This window comes from Macaca mulatta, chromosome 2, assembly GCF_049350105.2.
Source record: "Macaca mulatta isolate MMU2019108-1 chromosome 2, T2T-MMU8v2.0, whole genome shotgun sequence".
Lineage (NCBI taxonomy): Eukaryota > Metazoa > Chordata > Mammalia > Primates > Cercopithecidae > Macaca > Macaca mulatta.
In genome coordinates, this window is record NC_133407.1 from 151,984,375 (window position 1) to 152,011,355 (window position 26,981).

The 26,981-nt window shown below is 51.7% G+C and overlaps 1 protein-coding gene and 1 long non-coding RNA gene across 16 annotated transcripts in view; one reads left to right on the plus strand and one right to left on the minus strand.

Moving 5' to 3' along the window:
- The window catches only part of LOC144339280 (uncharacterized), a 47,150-nt gene extending 25,455 nt beyond the window's left edge, over positions 1-21,695 (plus strand). Inside the window, exons 4-5 of one of the 4 annotated variants that reach the window (XR_013414169.1) lie at positions 18,955-19,040; positions 20,022-21,695. This is a non-coding gene — a long non-coding RNA (uncharacterized LOC144339280). Of the gene's footprint in view, positions 1-15,272; positions 15,978-18,321; positions 18,724-18,954; positions 19,041-19,837 lie in introns of those variants that run through there. The other 3 variants (XR_013414173.1, XR_013414171.1, XR_013414174.1) reach the window with 3 other exon arrangements.
- The window catches only part of IQSEC1 (IQ motif and Sec7 domain ArfGEF 1), a 392,952-nt gene that overhangs the window by 246,965 nt on the left and 119,006 nt on the right, over positions 1-26,981 (minus strand). For all 12 annotated transcript variants that reach the window (XM_028843083.2, XM_077989951.1, XM_077989975.1 and 9 more), the window contains exon 2: positions 20,885-20,914. In XM_028843083.2, coding sequence (XP_028698916.1) covers positions 20,885-20,914 — 30 coding nt within the window. The remainder of the gene's footprint in view (positions 1-20,884; positions 20,915-26,981) is intronic.

The window sequence follows — 26,981 nt, forward strand, 5'->3', positions numbered from 1 at the left end:
AGCTAAGAAGGCTTTTTACATTTTTAAATGGTTGAAAACATCAACAGAACACCATTTCATCATAAGTGAAAGTTCTGTGTAACTCCAGTGTCCACTGTTATTGCAGCACATTCAGGCCCATTCATTTACTTGCAGTCAAAGGCTGTTTTTAAATAACAACAGAGCTGAGTAGTTGTGGCGAAGGCCACATGGCCCACAAAGCCCGAAATGTTTACCATCCAGCTATTGCCTGCTCCTCTGGGAACCCCAGGCTGGCTCCCACCTCAGGAGATGTGCATGAGCTGCCCCTGCCTGGGACACTGTTCCCCTAAGTGCCACATGGTCCTTCATTTCCTCCTGTTCTCTGTGCAAATGTTGCCTCTTCACAGCACCCTTCTCTGTCCACCTTCAACACCTCTGGATGCCCTCCATCCCATCCTGTCTCTTTCTTCATCTGGACTCATCTGATCTGAATTGGTCTTCGATGTGTCTATGTACTCCCTCTAGAGTGTCAGCTCCTGGAGGACAGGAATCCCATCAGCCCTGCTCCTCCCTGGATCACACCTAATGACAGCCTGGCACATAAAGGGCACTCAGTGCATGTTTGTTGACTGATTGCACCAGGAGAAGGAGCAGCCTCGAAGCTGGGGGGTGGGAATCCAAAATCCTAGCTTCAGACAGAAGTCCCGCTCCTTTCTGGGATAGGTGAAATGGGGCCTGGGGAGGAGGTGGTCAGAGAGGGAAAAATGCCACTGTGAATTCTGTTACACGGAAGCCAGCAGGCATAGGAGGAGGACAAAAGCAGACACATCCAGGAAGTGATGCACAGAGGACGCAGAGGCTAGGCCCTGATCCTGGCTCTCTCAGCCATCACACCACCTCCCACCCAAACAGGGGAGCAGCTCCAAGTGCCCCTGGAGACAGTGGCCATATGACCTCAGCCTGACCAATCAGCAGAGCCCAACCTCCATGGCCACAGTGATTGGCTAAGGTCTAGACATGTGACCAATCAGGTGGCGAGGGTCAGGGCAAGTGCTGGTATCGGCGGGGAGGGAAGGATCATTTCTGTTGGGTGGCTAGGGCTGTGTGTGCCATCTCATCACTTTTGAAGGGAAAGTCCACCTGAGCATGACACACTGAGGGAAGGAAGTAGAGCCAGGGATTGAGAGAGGAGAGTCCAGGTGACATCACGGAGCACCCAGATGCAGCATTGCCTGACGCCAGCTGCCCTTAGATTTTTAGTTGCATGAATCATTTCTCCTGCTTCGGTTGTCTGCACCACTTTGAATTGGGTTTTCTGTCCCCGGTAGAGGGTTTCTACCATTTAGCTAAAGGGAGAGCCCTGCAGCTGCAACAATATGGATTTAGGTGAGCTTCCAAGAAGAATCCTGGATGACACTGTGAGACTCCAAAACAGACTCCAAACAAGGCTTTAATCTTGAATTAAATCATGAATTCAAGCAGTATCTGTCGAGGGCCTGCTACAGGCTGGGCCATTCACGGTACCCAAATGAGTCCTCAGGGAATTAACCCTGTCAAGGTACCAACCCCTGTCCCCTCTTTAGCTGACAAAACAGAGGCTCAGGACATGGAGGGAACTAGACCAGGGCCGGTAAGCATTCAGCTGGACTGCACGCCCAGGCTCTGGCTGCCTAGAAAACCGCGTGCTGTGGCCACACCCAGCCGTGGACGCCTGACATTTGGTTGCTGCCACGCAGCTGTCATGAGACTCATGGCAGACACCCACATCGGAGGGAGGCAGGGAGAGTGCGGCTCGAGTCTTTTCTAGGACATTCGTTCTTGTCCTGCCTTCACCACCTCCCCACGCCTGTCCTGGCTTTCCGTCCCTCGGCATGGCATCAACAAGTCACACTCATATGACCACACAGACAATCCCCATTCACAGGGGAACCCCTGGGGACATCTCCTTCCTCTGGGCCTTAAGGGACCCTACTCCCCCGGGCACACCAGAGGCCTTTTCAGAATGTGCAGAGAGCCCACCGCATCCCTTCTATGCTGCCCCTGAAACTCAGCTCCCGCACTCCCTCCTCCATCACATGGCTCCCACAGCGGCCACTGGAGAGACTGAGCTGACAAGAAATCCACAGCCGAGCCCCTGGAGGCATGAAAAGGCCGGGACTGATAGCACAGGAGCTCTGCTGAGAAGGAACACAGGCTTCCCACAGAAGAGGCTGGGGAGGCCTCTGAGGTCTGGAAGCAGCGCTTAGGCTGCAGCGAATCCACAGGCTTTTGACAGCGAGAGACTCTGACCATGGCAGGGCTGAGGCGAGAGATGTACTGAAGGCCCACTGTGGGCAGGCTCAGAGAAGAAAAGGCAGCGGCCAGTTCCGGGAGTGTTCACAGACCCAAAACAGACGGGCAGGAAGGCACTGCCAGTCAGGCAGACAGCACCCATGAGTGGCTTCCACGTGTGAAGGGTGGGGAGCCCCCATCTGCTGAGGAATGAGTTAAGGGCAAAGATGAGTAACCATGCTTCAATGGCTGTATCAGTTAGGAACAGGTTGGCCTGCAGTGACAGAAAGCCCCATGAAGAGTAGCTTAGAACACAAAGGCATCTAAAGTGTGTTAGCAATGATGATGTGAGAGATGTGAGCAGTCCCAGGCTTGGCTGGTGGCTCACTACTGTCATCAGTGACCCGGGGCCACCCGGCTCTCTACTCCACCCCTAACAGAATGTTGGTGTCACTCCCTCATGATCACAGTGTGGCTGCCCCACTCCAATCATCACATCTGCAGTCAGTACTCATGCCAGAAGCAAGCGCAGCATCTTCTTTTTGGCCACTTCTTTCTTTTCAGGAAAGACAATCCCTCACAGAAGCCCGCACAAGCTCCGTCTAATGTCTCACTGACAGAACTGGCACAAGCCCTTGCCCCAGCCAGTCGCAAGCAGGAGGGAAAGAGACAATCATGACCGACGTGGCCCAACCATGACTTTCCAAATTGAGCTTCCACAGGAAGAAGGCGGAGTGGGGTGGGCAAAGGCCACTGTGTGAGCACCCAACCACACCCTGTCCCAGAGGAGGCGTGGACAAGCTAGCTGAGGGCCCAAAGTGCGAGGAACAGACCAGCAGAGGGAGCACTTGCAAAGGTGCGGTTTGGAGAGTGAACCTGGGCGCCCGGTGGAGTCCTGATTATTGGGAACAAGGCATGGGGGAAATGCTAGGTAGGACTGGGGTGACATTCTGTCCTGGTGTGGAGCAGGCAGGCAACATGCAGTTGGTGAGTCACAGAGAGCCATGGTATGGGTGCATGAGCAGGAGGGAATCCCAGGCGGGTGCAGACCCTGACTTTATGTTTTTCGTTGTTTTTTGTTTTTTTTTTTTTGAGACAGAGTCTCGCTCTGTTGCCCAGGCTGGAGTGCAGTGGTGCGATCTCGGCTCACTGTAAGCTCCGCCTCCCGGGTTCCCACCATTCTCCTGCCTCAGCCTCCCGAGTAGCTGGGACTACAGGTGCCCACCACCATGCCCGGCTAATTTTTTGTATTTTTAGTAGAGACGAGGTTTCACCGTATTAACTAGGATGGTCTCGATCTCCTCACCCCATGATCCGCCGCCTCCGCCTCCCAAAGTGCTGGGATTACAGGCGTGAGCCACTGTGCCCAGCCCATTTTAGTTGTTTTTATTTTTACTTTTTCAAGAGACTAACATCTGTCACTCAGGCTGGAGTGCAGTGGTGCAATCATTGCTCACTGCAGTGTTGAACTCCTGGGCTCAAGCGATCCTCTTGCCTCAGCCTCCTAAGTGGTTGGGACTGCAGGCATGTACCACTACACTCAGCTAATTTAATTTTTTTGTTTTTTAAGAAATGGGGTCTGGCTATGTTGCCCAGGCTGGTCTTGAACTCCTGGCCTCAAGCAATCTTCCCACCTTGGCCACCCAAAGTGCTGAGATTACAGGTGTGAACCACCACATCTGGCCAGTCCCTGCATTTTAGAGACTGAGCAGAGCTGTCTGTGACAGGAAATAATGTTGCCAATAAACCGCAAGGGCTCTGTGCAAATAGATGACTGTGTTAACAAGAGGGAGTAAACATGACCTTCGCTAATGGATTTGCGAATGGTTGCTTCTGGTCACTGGCTATTAGAATGCATACACTCAACTGGTCCCTTAGCCCCACCTGTCACACCTGCCCTGGGCTCAGCCTTTGGGTCCTTGCACCCCTTGGGTCCCTGAAACAGCCCATAGCATTGTGCTATGCACAGCATGCCTCGCCTCTGAGATAGGCAGGCAGAGGGCGACTGCTCCAGTACACAGAGGAGAAAACAGAGGCCGAAAGTGGGCAAAGGACGTGCTGGTGGGTGATACGGGTGGGATTTAAACCCAGGGCCTCTGTCTTCACAATCCACCGTGTGGCTTGTCTAGGAATAAGAGACTGCTGAGGATGTGGGAGGGCCAGGGATCCTCAGGATGCTGTGTGCAGAGTCCTGCAGCACAGGGGAAGGAGGACCCACAGGTAGGAGGGCAGAGCAGGCTGGAATCCACCTCTGCCGGCCTCTGAGGTCCTTGCTCTCACTCTCTAGGGGTCCAAGGCAGTGCAGTATCCCTTTAGTCAATGTAGGGCCTCATGAAAACAAATGGGGTCCTTTATGTCTTCAGACTGGTGCACCCTCCCCACCCCAGCCGGGACATTTGCCAAACCCCAGGGTGGCCTGTGCATCCGCCAGGAGGGCAAGAGGGGGTTTTTTCCAACTTGATGCCCACTCCTGCAGAGAGGCACATGTGTGAACACAGACATGTTGCTTATTAAGGCCTGGGGCCTCCCAGGCCAAGCAGAAGAGTGCCCTGCCCCCATGGGGACCTCAGTCCATGGGGCGCACACTCAGGTAGGGGTGTTATGGGTGAGGCCCCCACAGCCCAGGGTGAGCCGATGGCTGAGAGCACAGCACAGTTAAGGTCCCCCATCCCAGACAATGGCATCCTGGAATTGAGGGGTGCCTGAGGTCAGGCTTAGCTAATTCCAGGCATGCAGTGGACTGGTTTATTAAATTACACTTTACTCCCCAATAGTAGGCCCCTTCCCCTACTGCCTTGTAGCCCTTGGCCTCTCTGTTTCATTTCTCTCTGAGACCAAGTTCTTACCTTCAAATTGAGTCTCACCATGGACATAAATACTGTCCCTTCACGTGTCAACTTCACTGTAAGAGTTCACCCCAAGTCTCTGTCTCTTTCCTTTTCTGGTGCCTCCGCACCCTTCTGTCCTGATTTAGAAGCCAGAATTTAGCACAGCCAGGCTAGGAGGGAACAGCAGCGCACAGCTCGGTGGGCGGGTGGTGATAACCACCATAAAACCTCAGCCAGCTGAAGTGTCCAGCACCAAGGACAGCTGCAGTCAAGGGCTGGGCCTGAGCTGGTCAAAATAACTCACTCAAGGGCAGGGCGCAGTGGCTCATGCCTGTAATCCCAGTACTTTGTGAGGCCGAGGCAGGTGGATCACTTAAGGCCAAGAGTTTGAGACCAGCCTGGCTAAGATGGTGAAACTCCGTGTCTACTAAAAATACAAAAATTAGCCAGGCGTGGTGGGGGACGCCTGTAATCTCAGCTATTCGAGAGGTTGAGGCACGAGAATCACTTGAACACAGGAGGTTGCAGTGAGCCAAGATCACACCACAGCACTCCAGCCTGGGTGACAGAGTGAGACTCTGTCCCCGCTAAAAAAAGAATAACCTCCTCAATGTGGCAATCCTGCTCTGGGCTGCATAAAGGAAACGTGGGTGTGGAAGTCAACAGTCCCCAGGGCCAGCCTAGCCCTCCAGAATGCAGGGTTCAGAGTATCACTGCGAAGTCACAGCTCTGGGCCTCAAAGCTCCAGCACTTGGCAAGTGACAAAAAGCAAAAAGAACCTCAACTTCCTCATCTGTAGCTGGGAGTATGGTCACCTTCTTCTGCAGGTTAGAAGGTAATGGTAGGAGAGTCCAGGGGCCAGCCAGGGATGAGGCTCGCCCATGCCAAATCACTGCTGCTGTCCTTTTAAGGTTGTTATTTTAAATATATTTTTTATTGCTTTTGGTATACAAGCAGTTTTTGGTCATGTGGATGAATTGTATAGTGGTGAATTCTGAGACTTCAGTGCAGGGGTCACCAGGGTAGTGTACATTGTACCAGACACATACTTTTTTTTTTTCCCAGCCCCCCTCCCACCCTCCCTCTTCTGAGTCTGTGAAGTCCATTATATCACACCATATGCCTTTATGTACTCATAGTTTAGCTCCCACTTATAAGTGAGAACATGGCAGTTTTGGTTTTCCACTCCTGAGTTACTCCACTTAGAATTATGGCCTCCAGCTTCATCCAAGTTGCTGCAAAAGACATTATGTCATTCCTTTTTATGGCTGAGTAGTATTCTATGGTGTAGACATACCACATTCTCTTTATCCACTCATTAGTGGATGGGCACTTAAGTTGGTTCCACATTTTTGCAATTGTGAATTGTGCTGCAATAAACATACACATGCAGGTGTCTTATTTTTGAGACAGTCTCACTCTTTTGCCCAGGCTGGAGTGCAGTGGTACACTCTCAGCTCACTGCAACCTCCACCTCCCAGGTTCAAGCGATCCTCCTGCCTCAGCTTCCCAAGTAGCTGGTACCACAGGCGCATGCCACCACACCCGGCTAATTTTTGTAGTTTTAGTAGAGATGGGGTTTCACCATGTTGGCCAGGCTGATCTTGAACTCTTGACCTCAGGTGATCTGCCCCCCTTGGCCTGCCAAAGTGCTGGCATTATAGGCGTGAACCACCATGCCCAGCCAACAGGTGTCTTTTTGATATAGTGACTTCTTTTCCTTTGGGTAGATACCTAGTAGTGGGACTGCTGGATCCAACGGTAGATCTACTTTTAGTTCTTTAAGGAATCTCCATACTATTTTCTACACAGGTTGTACTAACTTACACCACCAGCAGTGAATAAGCACTTCCTTTTCACCATGTCCACAACAACATCTATTGTTTGTGACTTTTTAATAATGACCTTGAGTAGGCCACTTCCTCTGTGTGCCTCAATGTCCGCATCTGTACTAGTGTGCTGATAACAGGACCTTCCTCCTCACCCAGGAGAGCACCATAGAGACACTCATCATGGCCATCCTCACAGAGGGAGGAAGGAGGGAGGCCTGGTACGGGGGCAAGGTAAAATCTGGGGGCCCTCAGTCACGTCCATTCTGCTCCCCATGCCTGGCACAGCCCGCCTCCGAGCCATTGTGCATGCTGTTTCCCATGCACACCTATACTCTACCACAAATCAAATTATGAATCTTAAACCAGGAGTCTTGAAGGAGGGTCCAGAGGCCAAGTCTAGAATTTCTGAATTCATTCTAACACAAGAAGTGAAAGACACCAGAAAAAAATATTGCAGGTTTATGGGTTTTTGTTTTGTTTTGCTTTGTTTTGGGTATGTAATGAGATTTGGCCTCCTGGGTGACATTCCCTCAAGCACCAGTCTCTGGAGCTGGGTCAGAGCCATCCTCTGGTTGGAGTTCCTGGTTCCAGGTCACCACAGTCCCTGGGGCTCCCTGGCCCAGGCCCTGTCCCTGCCTCTCCATGCCTGGCCCCTGCAGGCTTCTGAGTTTGTTGTCCTCACTTCAAGCCTGTGGAGTGTCACATCTGTCACCTGGGAAATGAGGACATGTCAGGCTAGCCTGCTCTGGCTCCCAGGTGGATTAAAGGGGCTGAGAATGCAGCCCTGGAGCAGGGACTGGCGAGACCCCCTTAAAGGGTAATCCCTCCCGTATCCTTTCCAGGGGAGCCAAGGCTGCAGGGAAGGGAGGGATGGCTGAGGCCTGGATACTGAGAAGAGCTGGGAACAACCACTGCTGGGCAGCGTCCTCAGGAAGGCAGCGTCCCCTGTCATCCTCCAATGCTGCCCCTCACCACCAGCCCCTCGCCTCCCCTTCTTGCTTACTCCGTCTAGGCAGTCCCCACACCCGCCATGTTGGGGGTGGGATTCCAGGGTTAGCACTGACAGCTGCAGCCTCTCACAGTGACAAGTGCAGGCCCCCCACACCCCAAGGCACAGCTCATCCAGCACAGTAGGGCTGTGAGGTGGCTGCTGTTCGACCCATTCACAGTGGGAAACTCAGGCTCCCAAGGGCCAGGCTTGCCCAAGGCCACACAGATGACGGAGCCTGGGCTCGCTGGATTTGAAAGCCGTCCTGAAGAGCAGACCTCCTCCCCACAGATGGGCTGATCCCTGGGCCATTCCACTCAGTGGAGGGAAGCACAGACAGGGTGAGTGTGTCGTGGGGGCGGGGAGAGGGGGGACAGAGAACAGGCAGGGTCAGGACCAAATTCCCCAGAAGAGCAGTCTTGAAGGGTGAGGAGCATTGCAAACTGGGGAGGAGGGAACAGGGTGACCCTGGGGGAGGACCCAGCCTGTCAAAGGCCCAGAGGGTGATGCACCCTGGGAAATCTGGCTCCTGTATTGAGGCAGGAGCTGCAGGATGTGACGGGAGGTGAGACCGGAAGGTGCCGTCCCCGTGTGCAAGCCCCAGACTCCCACTCCTGCCTGATCCAGGCCCTGGCAGCTCTGCTTCCCCCAACCCCTGTGTTCCCCTCTGCCCGCTGCCCCAAGGCCCAGCCACAAAGCTGGCTCCTCCGCCCTCTGCACTGCTGTGTTGCCCCGCCTTGGTGCAGATACCACAGAGGGACCCCTGCCTTCTACATGATACAGGTTCTCATCACTAAGGGGTACAGTCATGACCTGTCTTCAAAGTTTATAGAAAATGAAAAGTGAAAGTAAAAATCATCCAGGCTGTTGATGGTCTCAGTGAGGCAAGGATGACAGTCCCTAGGCTCCCGGGAACAGTCCTGCCAGACCCCGGTCCTAGAGGCAGAGCGGGAGGAGGGAGAAGAATCCACCCTGCAGTGCCCTATTACACCTCAAGTTTTCTCTTAATACATAACATCTAGACCAGCCCTGAATGGTGAGACACTTTAGAGACACTTACGAGTGAAAAATGAGGAACAAATGGACTATGAACTTTTTCCCAACAGGGTCAAGAACTTTAATATTTTAATACATATTACAGTTCCTTTTCTCCAAAGCTGCAGGCTGCATAGGCTGGAAGGCAACTAAGAAATTATACGGACAGGGGCCGGGCGCGGTGGCTCAAGCCTGTAATCCCAGCACTTTGGGAGGCCGAGACGGGCGGATCACGAGGTCAGGAGATCGAGACCATCCTGGCTAACACGGTGAAACCCCGTCTCTACTAAAAAATACAAAAAACTAGCCGGGCGAGGTGGCGGGCGCCTGTAGTCCCAGCTACTCGGGAGGCTGAGGCAGAAGAATGGTCTAAACCCGGGAGGCGGAGCTTGCAGTGAGCTGAGATCCGGCCACTGCACCCCAGCCTGGGCGACACAGCAAGACTCTGTTTCAAAAAAAAAAAAAAAAAAAAAGAAATTATACGGACAGGACCAGACACCTGGGAAGTTCTAAATCTGTCTGTCTCCTTACAGTGAGAGTTCAGGCTGAGGCTTGACCACGTCCTCATCTTTGCCTTCATTCTGCAAAGGGAATGTGGTTGGTTTTTCAAATTAAGCTTTTAAACGTGTCAGCTTAGCAGGGAACTTGTCAGTTCCAAACTCATCTTTCTAGCAATAAGCAGGTTGGATCACGCGTGAGGCAGCCTGTTCCCAAGTTATTTATTAGAATCTGCAGGCCTGAGCCAGGAAGGAGACAGCACACCACATTTCCAAACAAGCGTCTGCATGGGGAAGAGTCAGGGCAACAGGAGTTTGGGAGGAGGAACAAGGGGCGCCCTGGAAGATAATGCTTTTAGTGGGAGTCTCCACCTTCATGCATTTGATTTCCTCACAAGTGCCTGGAGAGCACAGTGGGTGGGAGCTGAGTGTGGCTCTCACCTACGGCGGGAGGGCTGAAAATCACACAGCTGTGGTCCCTGGCACAGCCTGACCCCAGGCAAGGATGTGGGAAAGTGCCCTCCAAGACTGTTGTACTGCGTAAGACAGGGCTCAGCTGCTGAGACAAAGAGCCCCACCTGAGAGTGGCAAATAGAAGTTTGTGTCTCGGGCATTTCAGTGTGAAAGCAGATGCTCCAGGGCTGGCCTGGTGGGGCAGTGCCAGGGAGCTCCTCTCCCTTGTGGCCCTGTCATCCCAAAGGGGGTGCCCTCATCCCCCTGGGCCAGGATGGAGCTGCAGCTTCAGAGCTAAAGTCTCCAGCAGCAGGACAGGCACAGGGTCAGAAAGAAGGGTCTCTGTGAGTAAATATCCTGGAAGTCGACACAAATCACTTCCCTTCCCATGCTGGAGGGACAGCTTGGTTGTACCAGCAACCTCGTTGCAGAGGAGGCTGGGAAATTCTATGTCTTAGCAGCCACATGCACACCTAACGTCAGGTATTGGGTTTCTCTAAGAAAGAGGTGGACGATGCTATCGGGAGCCCCTGTCACAGCCCCTTCTGCCCCCAACCACTCCCAACCCGACTGCATGTTGTAGCAGAGTGTCAGTCAGACAGATGGCATTGTGTGTGCTGGTCCCTGAGTGATTCATCACTCAGGGACCAGCTGAAAATCATGGCCCAACAGGGGCTGTTCATTAGATTTCCTGGAAGATGGTTGGTGGACGTCCATTCCTAGCCCTGAGTCTCTCTGACATGCAAAGGTGACACGTCAGGGAAGTAGGGGAACAGTAGCAAAGTTCAGAATAGGAGCAGGATGGGGTCGGGGAGGCCCCACACCACAGGACGAGGGTCAAAACAGGGGCAGGCTCAGTGGCCTGAACACCTGAATTCTATCCACAAGGTCATGTTGGAGGGAGGAAGTACTATCATGTCTACATCATTAGAAAAAGTTCTCTTCAGCCAGACACAGTGGCTCATGCCTGTAATCCCAGCACTTTGGGAGGCTGAGGCGGGAGAATCATCTGAGGTCAGGAGTTCCAGACCAGTCTGACCAACATGGTGAAACCCTGTCTCTACAAAAAATAGAAAAATTAGCTGGGTATGGTGGTGGGTGCCTGTCATCCCAGTTACTTGGGAGGCTGAGGCAGGAGAATCACTTGAACCCAGAAAGCGGAGGTTGCAGTGAGCCAAGATCAAGTCACTGTACTTCAGGCTGGGCGACAGAAGTGAAACTACATCTCAAAAAAACAAAACAACAACAAAAACAAAAAAGAGAGTTCTCTTCTATTCCTCATAAGTCAGACTCCCCATGGACACTGCATGATATTTGGAAGTAAAATAATATTTCCCAAATATCTAATTACAAGGATCAGAACAATTGCAATAGAGTAGAGAGGATGCAGGGAGGTCGCATCTTAGATGCTTCTCTTGGAAAATGTATGTGGCAATATGGACTAAGAAACTGAAATCTTTTTAGCCTTTGACCTAGTAATTCTACTCTGGGAACATAATGAAGAAAATAATCAGGGAGGCTGACAAAGATTTACGTGCCAAATGTTCACTGTAGCATTACTGAAATTGAAAGCAACTTTAATGGTCTATCAACAGGAAAACAGTAAAGAATAAATATCATATTGCTTTAAATGAATGTTTAGAAATATTAATATACTATTTTCAAATAATAGCTGTGGAAACCATGGAGCTCTCTGAGACATAAGACTTCATGAGACTTAAAGGGCACTTGTTTTTTTCTTCTCAAGTCTCTCTTCCTCATCTGCTCTATCTCAGTAAAAAGCACTGCTGTCCTCCTAGTTCTTCAAGACAAAAATCCAAATTTGTTCTTAGTTCCAGCCAGGCGCGGTGGCTCATGCCTATAATCCCAGCACTTTGGGAGGCTGAGACGGGTGGATCACCTGAGGTCCAGAGTTTGAGATCAGCCTGGCCAACATGGTGAAATCCCGCCTCTACTAAAAATACAAAAATTCGCCCGGTGTGGTGGCTGGCACCTATCATCTCAGCTACTCAGGAGGCTGAGACAGGAGAATCGCTTGAACCCGGGAGACGGAGGTTGCAGTGAGCCTAGATTGCTCTATTGTACTCCAGCCTGGGTGATAGAGTGAGACTCCATCTCAAAAACGAAAAAAAAAAAGTTCTTGGTTCTTTTCTTTCTCTCTCAGGAGACAGCCACTCCCTCAACAAGTCCTGCAGGGGCACCTTCCAGTGAATACCTATGGGCTGCCCCCTCTCCTCGCTACCCCATTCTCCCTCCCATGCCTCCCTGCCTTTTCTTTCCGCTCCCCTATCTACTCCCTTCACTTCCTCTCCCCTCCCTCTCCCCTCTCCCCTCCCTCTCCTCTCTCCTCCAGTGTCCAGGCCAGGCTAGGGCTTCTGTCTCAGGGCTGACCCCTGTGTCCTCCTCAGGGTTCCTGGCTTCCTCTTTCAGCCCAGAGCCCCTGTGCCCAGCAGCCAGAGGAGTCTGGTCCAATGGAAGTTAAAGCAGGCACTCCCTGCAGGACTGCTCCAGCAGATCCCCTGCCCTTTAGAACAAAACCCCGAGCCCATCCTGTGGAACTGGGCTTGGACTGGTGAGGGGTATAAGACAGCCCCTGGCCCAGCCAGCCAGGCCTGAAGCTCCTGGAAGAGGAGGGAAGGTCTCATTAGCAGAAGTTTAGCCATCGGGGCTGAGCTGGGGATAGTTCAGTTTGGAGACCCAGAGCAAAGTGCACTCATAGAGGGCTGCCCTGCCACCAAGGGGGCTGATCCCAGTCCCAGTCCCCAGCCTACATCTGTACTATGTGTTCCTGCCACTCTGGCTTTCTTCGACCTGGGATGCCTCCTGGCCAATTCCTGTGGTCACACCCAGGCAATGGAGTCCCGCTAGACCCACTCCTGCAGCAGGTGGGCATGCACGGTGCTGTGCGTGTCTTTCCTTTGCAGCTGTGAACAGATGGCTCTGGATTGTAGATGGTTTCTGTCCTTGTCTCACCTTCCCAGCTGGGCAGTGAGGTCATTACAGTGGGATCTGTGTCTGAGCCATCTCCAGGAGCCCAGAGGAGCTTGGCTGGGTGGCTGGTATTCAGGCTTCCTAGACAGGAAACCGCACGTGCAAAGAGACGGAGGTGTGATCGTGCCTGTGGCAAACTGGACGCTTCAACATGTGTAGTGGAGAGGAAGGCTGGAGTGGGTGGAAAGGTCATCAGGAGGCAGGGCATGGAGGGCCCCAAAGCCAATGGGATGAGAGTCAAGGACAGATTTTAAGGACAGCAGCACTGGGTAGCCACACATTGGTCTGTTACGCATATAGAAAATCCACATGGGGGAGCCAAGGGGCCCCACAACACTCCCACCCTGTCCCCAGCCCAATTCTTCCTTCCTGGTCGTGCTCTCTTGTGGGGGGAAGGAGAAACTTATCTGACTGGTGGAACTCCAGGACCATCCCTGGCCACATCAGTAGTGGGCAGGGTCACTGCATGTTCAAGGCTGTGCCCCCTGAGCTGCCAGCCATACACAAGGGCAGGGCCTTCTGGACCTTCCTCAGGCTCCTGAGGAACCCAGGAAAAGCTCCCTGATGGGTGCTAATGGGCATCTGCACCAACAGATTCACTGCCTGACACAGAAACGCCAGGATGCTGGAACTTATATATATATGAAGCAAATATATATATATATGTGTGTGTGTGTATATATGTGTGTGTGTGTGTGTGTGTGTGTGTGTATATATGAAGCAAAAACTGACACAACTGGAGGGAGTCATCCGTTATTCGTTAGACAGTTACTCATTAATAGGTGGTGCTTCAATACCCTATTCTCCGTAACGATAGAACAACCAGACCTGAGATAAGTAAGGAAGCAGAATTGAGTACTTGAGCAACTCGAGACACCAACTAGATCTAACAGGACACTCCACTCAACAGAATGCAGAGTCCTCAGTGGATGTGGACTTTCTCCAGGATTGACCACAGGGTAAGCCACAATTTAAGTCTCAAGCGATTTTAGAAAATAGCTTACAAAGTAACTTCTGGGACCACAATGGGATGAAGTAAGAAATCAACAATAGAGGGAAAACCTAAAAATTTGGCCGGGCGCGGTGGCTCAAGCCTGTAATCCCAGCACTTTGGGAGGACGAGACGGGCAGATCACGAGGTCAGGAGATCGAGACCATCCTGGCTAACACGGTGAAACCCCGTCTCTACTAAAAAATACAAAAAACTAGCCGGGCGAGGTGGCGGGCGCCTGTAATCCCAGCTACTCGGAGGCTGAGGCAGGAGAATGGCGTAAACCCGGGAGGCAGAGCTTGCAGTGAGCTGAGATCTGGGCACTGCACTCCAGCCTAGGCGACAGAGCGAGACTCCGTCTCAAAAAAAAAAAAATTTAAAAATAAAATAAACAAAATAGGAATGGAAAGAAACTACCTCAACATAATAAAGGCCATATACAAAAAAATCCACACTAACATCATACTCAGCAGTGAAAGACTGAAAGCTTTTTAGCTAAGATCAGGAACAAGACAAGGATGTCATGTTTGTCATTTGGGCTCAACATAGTATTGGAAGTCCTAGATAGGCAATTAGGAAAGAGAAAGAAGTGCATGACGGAGGGACAGAAGTGGGAGCATCCAGGCATGTGGACAGGCAGGCTTAGCACATTTAGCTCTGGCCTCCTTCCAGAGGTGCTCCCCTTGGATGTGGGAAGTGTCAAGTATAGAGACCAAAATAGCATGCTGTGTCAGGGCACATGGCTGAGCACTGAGGCATAGGACTGCATAAGACAAAGTTCCTGCTGACATTCCAGTGGGGACAGGCAGATAAGGGACAGAAGTAAACAGGCTGATGTGCAGAGATTGGGTAGGTTACTTGAGGTGGGATGATAAGGGAAGAGGAGCTAAAATCTGAAGGGGGATTGGACTGAGGAGAACCCACCTTGGGTGAGACCTGGGGGAGCATGTTCCAGCCTGAGGGAATGGCACAGGCAAAGGCCCTGGGGCACTAATGAGCTTGGAAGAATGGAGGCACCAGAAGGCCAGAGTGTGATGACCACAGTGATGGAGGTGAGTATGGAGAGTCAGATGTGGACAAGATCAAGAAAACTCTGGGGGCTAGATATTTTCATTTCCATTTGACTTGAGGACACTGAGGCTCAGGGAATTTGAGTCATTTGGCCAAGGTCATTCAGCTTAGACCCTGGTTTCAAAGTCCTCACTCTCCCAAACACCGGACCTGGGTCAGATGCACACATACACATTGTGTCACCACCTTCTAAGTACTTTTTAAGATTTGATTGCAATAGAAGCAGATGTTTAGACAAGGCTTACTAAATGCATTTTGGGATTTAGTCTAATTCCCCATTAGTTGACTCCCTTGCCCCTGCACCAATATCTCTGCGCCATCTTCTAAACAGTCAGTTATTACTTCTCTACACAGGTTCACAGAAAACAAATCAAAACGCAAAATATACCCAGTCAGATGGGTTTTTGCCCAGTGACTTGAATGTGGTTCCTATGAGATCTTTCTACTTTCTGTGTAAAGAAAGGACCAGTAGTGCCTCCGGAAGCAGGCTGAGGGCATTCAGAGGCCATTCAAGGGTCTCAGGGACCCACAATTCATGGGCCACACGGTAGAATGAACACAGCCGAAGAAAGCACTAGTGAACTAGAAGACCATCCTCAGGAAATTGCTCAGGATATAGCACAGAAATTCAAGGAGATGGAAAAGTAAAAGGCCACCAAAGTCAAGAATGCCCAAGAAATCTCAATCATAAACCCAGGGGAGCAAAGGAAGGAAGGAGGACAGCCAAAAGGGCACACTCTCCAAGCAGCGGCCACCACCTCCTGCTCATGCAAACATGGGCTTGCCTCAGACCCTCCCTCAGGATTCTGAGCAGCCGTGTCCCTCCACAGACTATGGCAGAGGGAGAAGAAAGGAAATGGATGTTAACTGAATACTGTGACATGGCATGTGCTGTTCCATCTACAGCCTCATTTAATTGGTCCACGGCCTTCAGGCTAAAGTCTTTACTCCCATTTCTTCATGGGGAAGAAATTAACTGTATCTCATTGGTCTTCACACCCTTAGTAGTTAGCACAAAGACACAGCAGATGCTCAATAAAGACTGTTGAATGAGTGAAATCTGAGGCTTGCAGAGCTCAGTGGCTGTTGCATGGTGACACAGAGGGTAAGAAAAAGAGAAAGGATTTGAATTCAAGATTATTTTCCCCAAGTGCCTGTACTCTTTTGATTCCACAGTGCTAAGAAAGGTCCACTTGCCTCCAGAGGCCGCCGGCTCAGCCCTCAGTCCAGCACCTCCAAAACATGGCTGGACAATGGCAGAGGTCTCTGGCCTAGCCCCAGCCCGTCTCTCACATTTGAAGCCTGCTCCCATTCCTTCCTGAGAGAAAGAGTTCAGTTCTGTTTACCTGGCACAGCAAACACTTCCAGCTTTGTCTGCCACATTCAGCAGTTTTCATATCTCCTTGTGAACAAAATAAACTGTGTGTTCTCATTTTGGGTTTGGGGGAAAAAGGCCCAGTTAATTACAAAGGCTGTTTTGCCTTGGTATGGAGACAGAAAACTGAATTTGTTTGGACAAATTACGTTTACTTACACATCTTGGTTCCAGCTGAGCCAATGCTGGTAACCAGGCCCACCTTCTCCAGAAGCTCCCCCACCATCCCCAAACAAAAGAGTCCTCGGGCTCTCCCCATTGTCCCAGCCTTGCTATTGCCTTTGGAAAATGCCTGTCAACGTTCAGAGTCCTGACGGGGAGGCGACCTGTATGGGACCACCTCATGCAATATGCTTCTAAGGTCAGGGCTGGGCGCAGTAATCCCAGCACATTGGGAGGCCGAGGCAGGCAGATCACTTGAGCCCAGGAGTTCAAGTCCAGCCTGGGCAACATGACAAAACTCCGTCTCTACTAATAATACAAAAATTAGCCAAGCATGATGGCACACGCCTATAGTCCCAGCCACTCAGGAGGCTGAGGCACGAGACTCACTGGAACCCAGGAGGCGGAGGTAGCATTGAGCTGAGATCACACCACTGCATTCCAGCCTGGGTGACAGAGTGGGACTCAGTCTCAAAAAAAAAAAAAAAAAGAATTCTTCTAAGGGTTAGAAGCAAAATTTCTGCACTTCAGTCAGCTCATGCTTATGAAGGGTACGTGGCTGCCACTGGACACTGGCATACTTGGAGAAATTCTGTTTCCTTGGAGAGACCATATGTTCCAGCAGCCTGTTAAGATCATGTGGGCACTTATTTAAAATGTAGATTCAGGCTGGGCGCAGTGACTCACGCCTGTAATCCCAACACTTTGGGAGGTTGAAGCAAGCAGATTACTTGAGGTCAGAAGTTCAAGATCAGCCTGGCCAACATGGTGAAACGCTGTTTCTACTAAAAACATAAAAATTAGCTGGGCCTGATGGCAGGTGCCTGTAATCCCAGCTTCTCGGGAGGCTGAAGCAGGAGAATCGCTTGAACCCAGGAGGTGAAGGTTACAGTGAGCCGAGATGGCGTCACTGCACTCCAGCCTGGACAAGAACAAGACCCCGTCTCAAAAAAATGCAGATTCCCAGACCCTGCCCAGACCTACTGAGTGAGGCATGAAAGGGATAGGGGCTGGAAATCTGTATTTTCAACAAGCACCACAGGCGACACTGACTTGCAAAGGCTTTGGTGCATGGCATGCCACCTTTCCACTCGAAATCCACGTCATCCTAGGCAAGCTGTTTTGTACTGCTCAGCCTTAATTTCCCAGAGCTGAAAAAATAAGGGCCAATAATAACTCTCTTAAAAAGGTGCTGTTGGTTGTGCAGATGAGGTGAGGCCCCACCCATAGTGAGAACTCATTGAATGGAACTTATTCCTATGACTGAATATAGTTGAGTTAATTTCAAGGATTTGACGGAGTGCCGGGGGGAAAAAAGATAATGCCTGCACCCTGCAGAAAGCCCTGGCACTTTTAATCCAGTATCCACATTCTCTCTGGACCCTCCACCGGGTCCTTCATTTTTGCAGACTCCAAACTCCACAAACCTCTTCTCTTCCTATGGTCCCTCTTCCATAAATAAATCATTAGAAGATTCACATTTGAGGGCCTCCAGAGCCTTCCTCTTGATGGAGTCAGAAGCAGACACATCCTCCCAGGGAACAATGAGCAAAGTCCTACATTTGCAAAATGGTCAAAAAATGAGTCATTTCATTTGTGGAAAATGAATATATCTGATCTTGCAAATGTTTTGCCTCAGGGAAAAGTAGTGAGCGTGAATTCACAAACAGGCTTCTGCATGCAAAAGCACTTCCCTGCTGCTCCGGAGGCTGAGAAAAGCAAACCAGAAAGGTGGCAACTCCGATCATTTGAATTTAAAGAATAAGAATCTCACCAAGCAGGGACCTTGGGGCAGGGTGAGAGCCGGTGGGGAGGAGATGTCTCTCAGGGCTGTGTCCTTAATTTTTTTAATTTTTTTGTTGGTAGAGACGGGGTCTGGCTATGTTGCCCAGGCTGGTCTTAGACTCCTGGCCTCAAATGATCTTCCTGCTTTGGCCTCCCAAAGTGCTGGGATTACAAGCGTGAGTCTGTGCATGATGGGGACAACAGGCCAGGGCAGGTAAAGCCACGGCAAGTCACATCTGACCCCGGCATCTTAGCCTCAGCAATGCTGTCTACTGCGATGTCCACACAGCAGGGCGTTTTGGGGATGGATTCTTCAGCCTTGGAAGAACTAAACACAGCCTTCCCTGCTGGAACTTCCATCCGCGCTCTCCCTTGCCCGGCTTCTCCTGTCTGTGCGCCCTGCTGGGAGCCATGTGGCTCGGAGCTGGAACATATGCTCGGCTCTGCGTGTCAGTCCCCCTGCGACACGGAGGCCATTCCTCGTTCTCCCCAGGCCGCCAGTCATGCTTGCTCCTGGGATCCCTGCACATGCTGTTCCCCCACCGAAATGTCGTTCCCATGCTCCTCCTCCAGGGCTGGGTTCCACAGCGCCTGCCTGGCAAATGCTTTCCTGATGATCTGCCAGAGGGAGTGCCGGGCCGGGTGGGGCTGGGGCAGACCGGATCCCCACCACGAGGGTCCACTCACTCTACATGTTCACTGGCCCCCGCTCAGGTCACCAGTGAGAGCAGGCTGCTCTCAGGACGCCCCTGTGAGGGACCCGCTGCCCACCATGAACTTTCACAGAATGAGGGTTTCAGGTAAGCAGCTGCCTTCTTGGAAGACAGACGGAGAAGGGCAGCTGGGGGGCATTGGGGGAAGCTTAGATCCCAAAGGGGCCCACAGAGGCAGCCCCCTCCTGAGCCTGCAGCCCCTCAAGTCCATGTGGGAATCCCCTTCCACCTCAGGGCCAGCCCCAGGGATTGGCAACCCATCCTCTCCCTATCCTGTTGTTTTGAATTAATTGTTTGAACAGGTATTACATTGACAGGGTTCAGAACCCTCAGGAATACTCCTAGGTCTGCCCTGAGGAGGCGTTCAGGCACTGGAGGCCCTGCCCCTTGCCCTCCCTCTGAAGGGACCATCTTAACAGCCATCTGTTTCCTTCCTGTTTCTTTTTGCTGACAAATTAGATAAGAATATACGTACTTCCATCTGACCTTTCTTACCCCAAAGTAGCGTGAGATGTGTACTCTCGCACTCTGCTTTCCTCATTTAATGGTACATTCTGGAGGTTTCTCCATTGTGCAGTAGGGGCAGTCTCCCCTCCTCCTCAGGGCCGCCCTGTGTTCCAGGGTGGGGCTGTGCGGTGGTGCACACCTCAGGCTGCAATCACGGCCTGCTGCCCCCTCCCTCGGATCCCCAGACCCTAGCCTTTCTCCGTCCATCCCTGCCGGCATGCCCCCCTCTTATCCCCTTTAGCTCCCACTCTTGCCAGCCCAAGTGCTGCACCATCCCCAGCTGGTCCCCTCACTTGGGCTTCACACCTGCACACAGTCCTTCCAGGACCCTCTCTCTCTCCAGTTCCCCTTCTGAGCATGTCTCTGCTTCCCGCGAGACCCTGCCTCTCACTCCCTGGACTCTGGTTCCCTGGAGCCCAACTCCCTGCCCATGTCCTCTGCTCCAAGCACATAGCTGACTGCCCCAAGTATAAGATTCGGCACCTCCTGTGCTGCCTCCCAAGAGGCCCCCTGGGATGCAGCCTCCCCTAGCTCTGTCTCTTCTTCTGCCGACACCTGAAGGACCCCACTCCAGCTGGCATCCCCAGGGCCAAACTCAGGACATCTCATCTCCCCAGCCTGTAACATCACAATACAAACCAGCCACCTCAGGCCACCACCCTAAGACCTGGAAGTCCACCTGCTGCCAAAGGGGACTGGGAGTCCATGGATTCTTAACAGCCTCCTGGCCTCTCCTTCCCATCCCCAGCCTCACCATGCTGACACCCATCTCCCATGCCCATGGCCTTCTTGGTCCCCCAGCTCATGCCTTGAGAACTGCCAGGCCCGAGGCTCCTTGGCTGGGGCACTGACACCCCAGGTACTGTCTCAGACCAGACCCTCTTCTAGGTTCAGTCAGAGCCTCTGGCAGAAAGCCCACTCCATGTCCACCTCCACCTACCCTCGGTTGGTGGGGCGAGGATGGGCAGGGGCACTACACCTGCCGTGGAGACACCCCGCATTGTTAGAGGCTGGTTGGAGCCAGGCCCACCACCAAGCATCTTAGACTTGCCCTGGCCCCGCCAACCCAGCCCCAGGGGTGTCAGGTATAGAAGTTTCTGGTCCTAGATGGGTCACAGCCTTGGCACACTGGGCCATCACCAGCCCCAGAAAGGGCAGAACAACCACCAACAAAGGTGACCTCTGCAGAGGTCACTCTAAATACACGGAAGCTGGGCAGGGCTTTTGCTCCAGGATACAAAGCCAACAGACGTGCTCCTGCGGATCATGCCCAGGCCTTTGGGGCACACGCCAGGGCCAAAGGGAGCAGGGGAGGAGAGGTCTGACCTGGGAGACCCGCGGGGAGAAATCAAAGCACATGGTTTCATCAGCGCCGCTCACCACCGGGATTCGGACACATGGACAGAGGTGGATGAAGCACATACCTGACGCTCCGCGAGCTTTCTCCTTCAAACCTGCAACGAGAAGAGCACGTGCTTAGAGCCCAGAACCCTCTGCTCCGGGAGACCTGCACGACGATAGTAGATGCGGGGACCCTGACGTCCCTAGCTGCTCCCAGCGTCCCCTCCCCAGCCTCAGCAGACATCCCCAGGCCCAATCCTCCAGGGTCTCTTGCTGCTGTTCTTTTGACCCGGAACTGTATTCAGAAAATCCACTCTTCTTGGAAGACTTAGGGTTCCTTTCCCACCCTCTTCCAGTTTCCATCACCTTGACTGCAATTGTTTTCCCAAGATTTGAATACACCCCAGGAGTCGAGAGCAAAGCCAGAGGAGGGTCTATGGTTCCAGAACTCTGACCTGGGCAGCAACTAAATGAATGAATGAATAAATGAGAGCAGTGTGACTGGCCTCACTGCACCCCCTACTTGGTATTTCCAGTGTATTTCCCCAGAACCAGCTTATTTTCAAGTATCAGAAATCAATTACAACCACATTACAAAGGAGACAAGCTTGAATGTCAAGAAATTGGACAATCAGATTGTACTGCACACTTGAACTTTCACGGAGACTGTGACTATGCGGTGTTGACAGCGATCCCTTCCTGCTCTGTACACCAAAGGAAAGGGACTTTGGGATTAAACCACACGCAGCTGATGGCTAAAGCCTCGCTTGGGCTTCCTGGGTCTTAAGGAGCAAAGGGCTTTGAGCAAACACATTCAGGAATCTAATCCCTGGATGTCCCAAATTGGATTTTATTGCCAGAGAGCTAGAAAAATAAAAACATACTTAACCCAAAGTCAGATATTTGTCTTTTTGTTCATTGCCTTTTCAGTAACGTCCCAGACCAGAAGTCAGAGCACATGCTGCACGGCCCATAAGCATAGCAAGCCCCAGGGGATGCCTTTCCCACTGAACCAAGCTTGCCCACAGATTCAGACCCGGCCTCCCTTGGTGCTGCCCAGCCTGGTCACGCTCACCAGTAGCAAATGAGACAGAAGGCAGGTAGTCCCCAGCAATGTGTGTTCCAGGTGCCTGAGTGCAAACCCCTTGTTCTAGAAGGACCTTGGTCTCCCTGTCCAGCAATTCTAATTCAGCATCGATGCACAGCAACTTGGATCACACAGTCCCCAGGACAGCAGGTGAGGTGGTGATGTGAGACAGGAATGGCTCACAGACACCTGTGGCATCTCCTTGACCCTGGGGGCCATGGGACAAGGTGCAGACCAGTCCCTGGTGGCTGAAGACCCTCCAGAGAATTCCCAGGAAGCCTGATGATGGGGAGAGGTGATCCCAGGAGCAGCTTTTGAAAATTCTTAATTTTTTGTTTTTGTTTTCCATTTGATCATAACCAGGACAGAAAAGACAGCAAGCAGAGGCCATGTGTGTGTGTGTGTGGTGTGTGTGTGTGTGTGTTCTTCACTTCATCGCCATCTTAGGTTGCTCACCCTGGGGAAGCAACCCAGGGTGCCCTGTTCTGTGAGCAGATCCTCCGGAAGTGGCCCAGGTGGTGAGGACCTGAGCCCCCTGCCACCAACCATGTGTGTGAGCCCAGAAGCAGATTTTCCACCCCTCGCTGCTGCAGCCCTAGGCAACATCACGACCGCAATCACATGAGCGCCCCAGAGGCAGAGCCACTAGCCACACTGTTCCTGCGTTTCTTACCTCAGAAGGGAGAGGTAGGGTGCCCCAGTCCCCTATGCACTGACCGAGAAACACAGGGTGCAACCGGGCCCCGCTGACGGACATGCCTGAGCAGGCAGCTCCTTTCTCTCTGTCCATCGCAATGACACCACAGGCCTATGTGTTTAAGTTCCCTAATAAATGCTGTGGACTGGTCACCCAGGTGTTCAGGGATCCTTTCTTCGGAGTGACAACTGACTCCAGCTTGCGAACATTTGGGGCACTCCTGCAGGAAACTCCCCTGCTTTAGGGTGACTCCAACTATGGGTTCAGCAGGACAGAACACAAGACCAACGATATTTGCTGTCTTCAGCTCCTACGTTTTGAGGTCACTTGTCACATGGTACTTGATAGCTAACACACAGCTCCTCCTCTGCGCCTCTATCCCAGATCTCTGTCTTGTGGCCTTCACTCAGGACCACGTGAAGCTCTCTACTTATGTCTCTTAGGGTCTGTCTGCCTCAGTGGGACGAAAATGCCATGAGGGTAAGGGTTTTGTCACGTTCACAGCAGGGTCTCCAGTGCTTGTTATGTGGCTGAGGCATAGCCATGCAGCCACGCCAGGAGCTCCACATTCTGGGACGCCAGGGGACAAGCACTGACCCTGAGCCATCAGACTCTCCTGGGTCTCAGTTCCAGCTTCACCCCTTACTGGCTTCCAGGTGGCCTCAAAAGTCACTTAATCTCCATGAGCCCCAGTTTCCTCATTTGCGGATTAGGGATGACAGCAATTGGCCCCTAAAATGTGGTGAGGAGATAAGTATGTTCCTGGCACAAAGAGGTTGATGAATAAAGCTGCTTCTCTCACCACCTACCCAAGGTGTGGTCTGAGGAAGCGATCATGCTCTGGGCCATTAGGCTGCTGCAGGGCTGCTCAGAGGCTGACCTGCGGGGGCCTGCAGGGAAGGGAACATCTGGAGGAGATGGTGCCTTCCACACACTGGAGCCCAGCATGGGGCCTGGCACTGAGCAGGCTCTAGGAAGTGTCTGCTGTGGGAAGCCAGGACTGCACTGGCCCAGAACCCACACTCCAACAGCAATACACAGTGGAGTCATCTTTTACACCAAGGATGGCACATGCAGAGGATGCCCTGGAGCCCCTGGCATAACATCGCCCGTCCTATGGCCAAAGGAGCAATAATGTGGGAAGAAAAGTGAGAGGGGCTGGGCAGCCCCTGGGGTGGAGGATGCCTGTGCGTGTGTGCCTGTGCATACATGTGTGCATGTGTGTACATGTGTGGAGTGCACTGTATGTGGGTGTGCCTGTATGTGCGTGTATGTGTGCCCATGATTATGATGGCACTCAGCATGGGCAAGGAAGCAGATGGTCAGGAGCATCCTGGAGCCTTCTGGTTCCTGCAGATAAAGCTGAGATCTAGGAACAGGGTGATCCCCAATGCCTTTGCATGGGCTGTCCCTGAGGCAGACCTGGAGATAAGGGTTCAGCTACGAGTTAATTTGGGAAGTGAGAAGAGAAAGGGGCTAGGGAGGTGGGAAAAGAAAGAGAAGGGGGTTAACAATGGCACCGCATGATATCCACCACTGTGGGAAGCTAGGGCTCAGTTTACCTGGGAGCCCTAGAAACCAGTTCAAGCTGCCTCCAGCTCTCTTACCCCAGGGCCAAAGCAGCTGGGAGTGGCCGAAGGCTGCTCCTGGGGAGGGTAAGTCTGCACGCATCAGACTGCCTCACAGGTGGCCGAGGAGCTCCCCGGACAAGGAGAGCCTCTGGCCGTCCTCACGAGAGCACAGTGGATAACCAATCCTTCCTCCAGCTGGCTCTTAGACGGCCAAGGCTCAAGTGATTGTGTTTGTCGCTCTTGTTCCTCTTCTGTGGTAGAACCTGCAGACTGCCCCGTTCACCGTGTGTGCAGCCCCCCTTCCATGATCACTGGACTTGAGCCTCTGGAAAACTGAAATCCACCTTTCCCAGATGCCCTTGCAGCTCTCGTTCTGCGAATGTTCTCAGCTCCTCTGGACAGAGGCCTGCCCAGACTGAGAAGATGGGCATGAAAGATGAGAAGCAGGGTGGAGAAAAGAGCTCCTGGCTGGAAGGGAAGAGAGGCATCTGGTCCTCCCAAAGCAACTGGCTCCAGTGTCCAGGCTTGAGCCTCACAGGCAGTGGGGTTTCTATGGCAACAGTCAGGTGGATTTAGGTGATGGTCCAGGTTGTGTTGTTCCTGGCTATGGGATATCCAAGCTCGGTCCTGGACTCTCAGTCAAAACACATGGAAATAAATCCCTCTTAGTTCAAACTAGAGAAAGTAGATTCTGTTGTCTGCAACTAAGTGCCGTGACTGATCCAAATTCAAGTTCTCAAATCACCATGATTGTTTTTCTTATATGGCGTGATGTAGAAAAGCATAAGAAAAACAAGTAAAAACCATCTCTAATCCTACCACCTGGAGGTAATCGCTATCACATTTTTGCATGTATGCTTATGGGCTTTGTTTCCTGTCCATTTTTTTATGCAGTGGAAATGACAGTTTACATCACTCTCTGGCTGTCTTCCTTACTTAACATGGATCATAAGCACATTTCAGGGCCCTCATCCATGAGGCCTTCAGCAGCTCCCCAGTCCAAGTCAGGTTCCTCTACATCCATTCTGCAGCACTCTGCCCTTGGAACAAAATCCAAATTCCACACACAGCCCACAAAGCCTGTGGTGTCTGGCCCTGCTCACTCCTCCACCTTCTTAGGGTGGAGTTTCCCCTCAGCTCCCCACTGCAGCCACACCCTTTCATTCTGCCCTCACACAGACAAGCTCCCCAACACCAGCTCTAGGGCACTGCTGTTCCCTCTTCCTGGAAGGTCTGTCCTGTCCCTGGCTTTTCACTTCACTGGCTCTGTCTTCTGATTCAGATTTTACTTTAAATACCAGCTCCCAGGACAGGCCTTCCCAGTATCCCTCCTATCTAAATAGCCCTCCCCCGGACCCCCAGATTCTCTGCCATATTACCCCATTCATCCTTCTGTGAACATGTCACAGTCTGAAACTGTCTTATTTGTCTACTTGCTTACTGTCTTTCTTAATAGAATGTCACCTCCAAGAGGGGAGGCACTGCATCTGTCTTATTAATCACCATATTCCCTACAGAGTTCCTGCAAAATTCTTTTAAAACAACATTTACTTCTCACCATATACAAAAATTAACTCAGGGTGGGTGACATGGTCTGGGTGTGTCCCCACCCAAGTCTCATCTTGAATTCCCACGTGTTGTGGGAGGGACCCAGTGGCGGGTAATTAAGGCTTGGAGGCAGGTCTTTCCCATGCTGATCTTGTGATAGTGAATAAGTATCATGAGATTTGATGATTTTATACGGGGGAGTTTCCTTGCACAAGTTCTGTCTTTGCCTGACACTATCCATGTAAGAAGTGACTTGCTCCTCCTTGCCTTCTGCCATGATTGTGAGGCCTCCCTAGCCATGTGGAACTGTAAGTCCTTTAAACCTATTTTTCTTCCCAGTCTCAGGTATGTCTTTATCAACAATGTGAAAATGGACTAATACAGTAAATTGGCACCAGTAGAGTGGGACACTGCTATAGATACCCAAAAATGTGGAAGTGACTTTGGAACCAGGTAGCAGACAGGGGTTGGAACAGTTTGAAGGTCTCAGAAGAAGATAGGAAAATGTGGGAAAGTTTGGAACTTCCTAGAGACTTATTGAATGGCTTTGCCCAAAATGCTGATAGCAATATGGACAACAAAGTCCAGACTGAGGTGGTCTCAGATGGAGATGAGAAACTTGTTGAGAACTGGAGCAAAGGTGACTCTTTTTATGTTTTAGCAAAGAGAATGGCAGCATTTTGCCTCTGCTCTAGAGATTTGTGGAACTTTGAACTTGAGAGAGATGATTTAGGGAATCTGGTGGAAAAATTTCTAAGCAGCAAAGCATTCAAGAAGTGACTTGGGTGCTGTTAAAAGCACTCAGTTTTCTAAGGGAAGCAGAGCATAAAAGTTTGGGAGATTGGCAGCCTGACAATGCAATAGAAAAGAAAAACCCATTTTCTGAGGAGAAATTCAAGCTGGCTGCAGAAATTTGCATACATAATGAGGAGTCGAATGTTAATCCCCAAGACAATAGGGAAAATGTCTCTAGGGAATGTCAGAGGTCTTCACAGCAGCCCCTCCCATCATAAGCCCAGAGGCCTAGGAGGAAAAAATGGTTTTGTGGGCCAGGACCAGGGTCCCCATGCCATGTGCAGCCTAGGGACTTGGTGCTCTGCCTCCCAGCCATTCCAGCCATGGCTGAAAGGAGCCAATGTAGAGCTCAGGTTGTGGCTTCAGAGGGTGCAAGCCCCAAGCCTTGACAGCTTCCATGTGGCATTGAGCCTGACAGTACACAGAAGTCCAGAATTAGGGTTTAGGAGCCTCTGCCTAGATTTCAGAGGATATATGGAAAC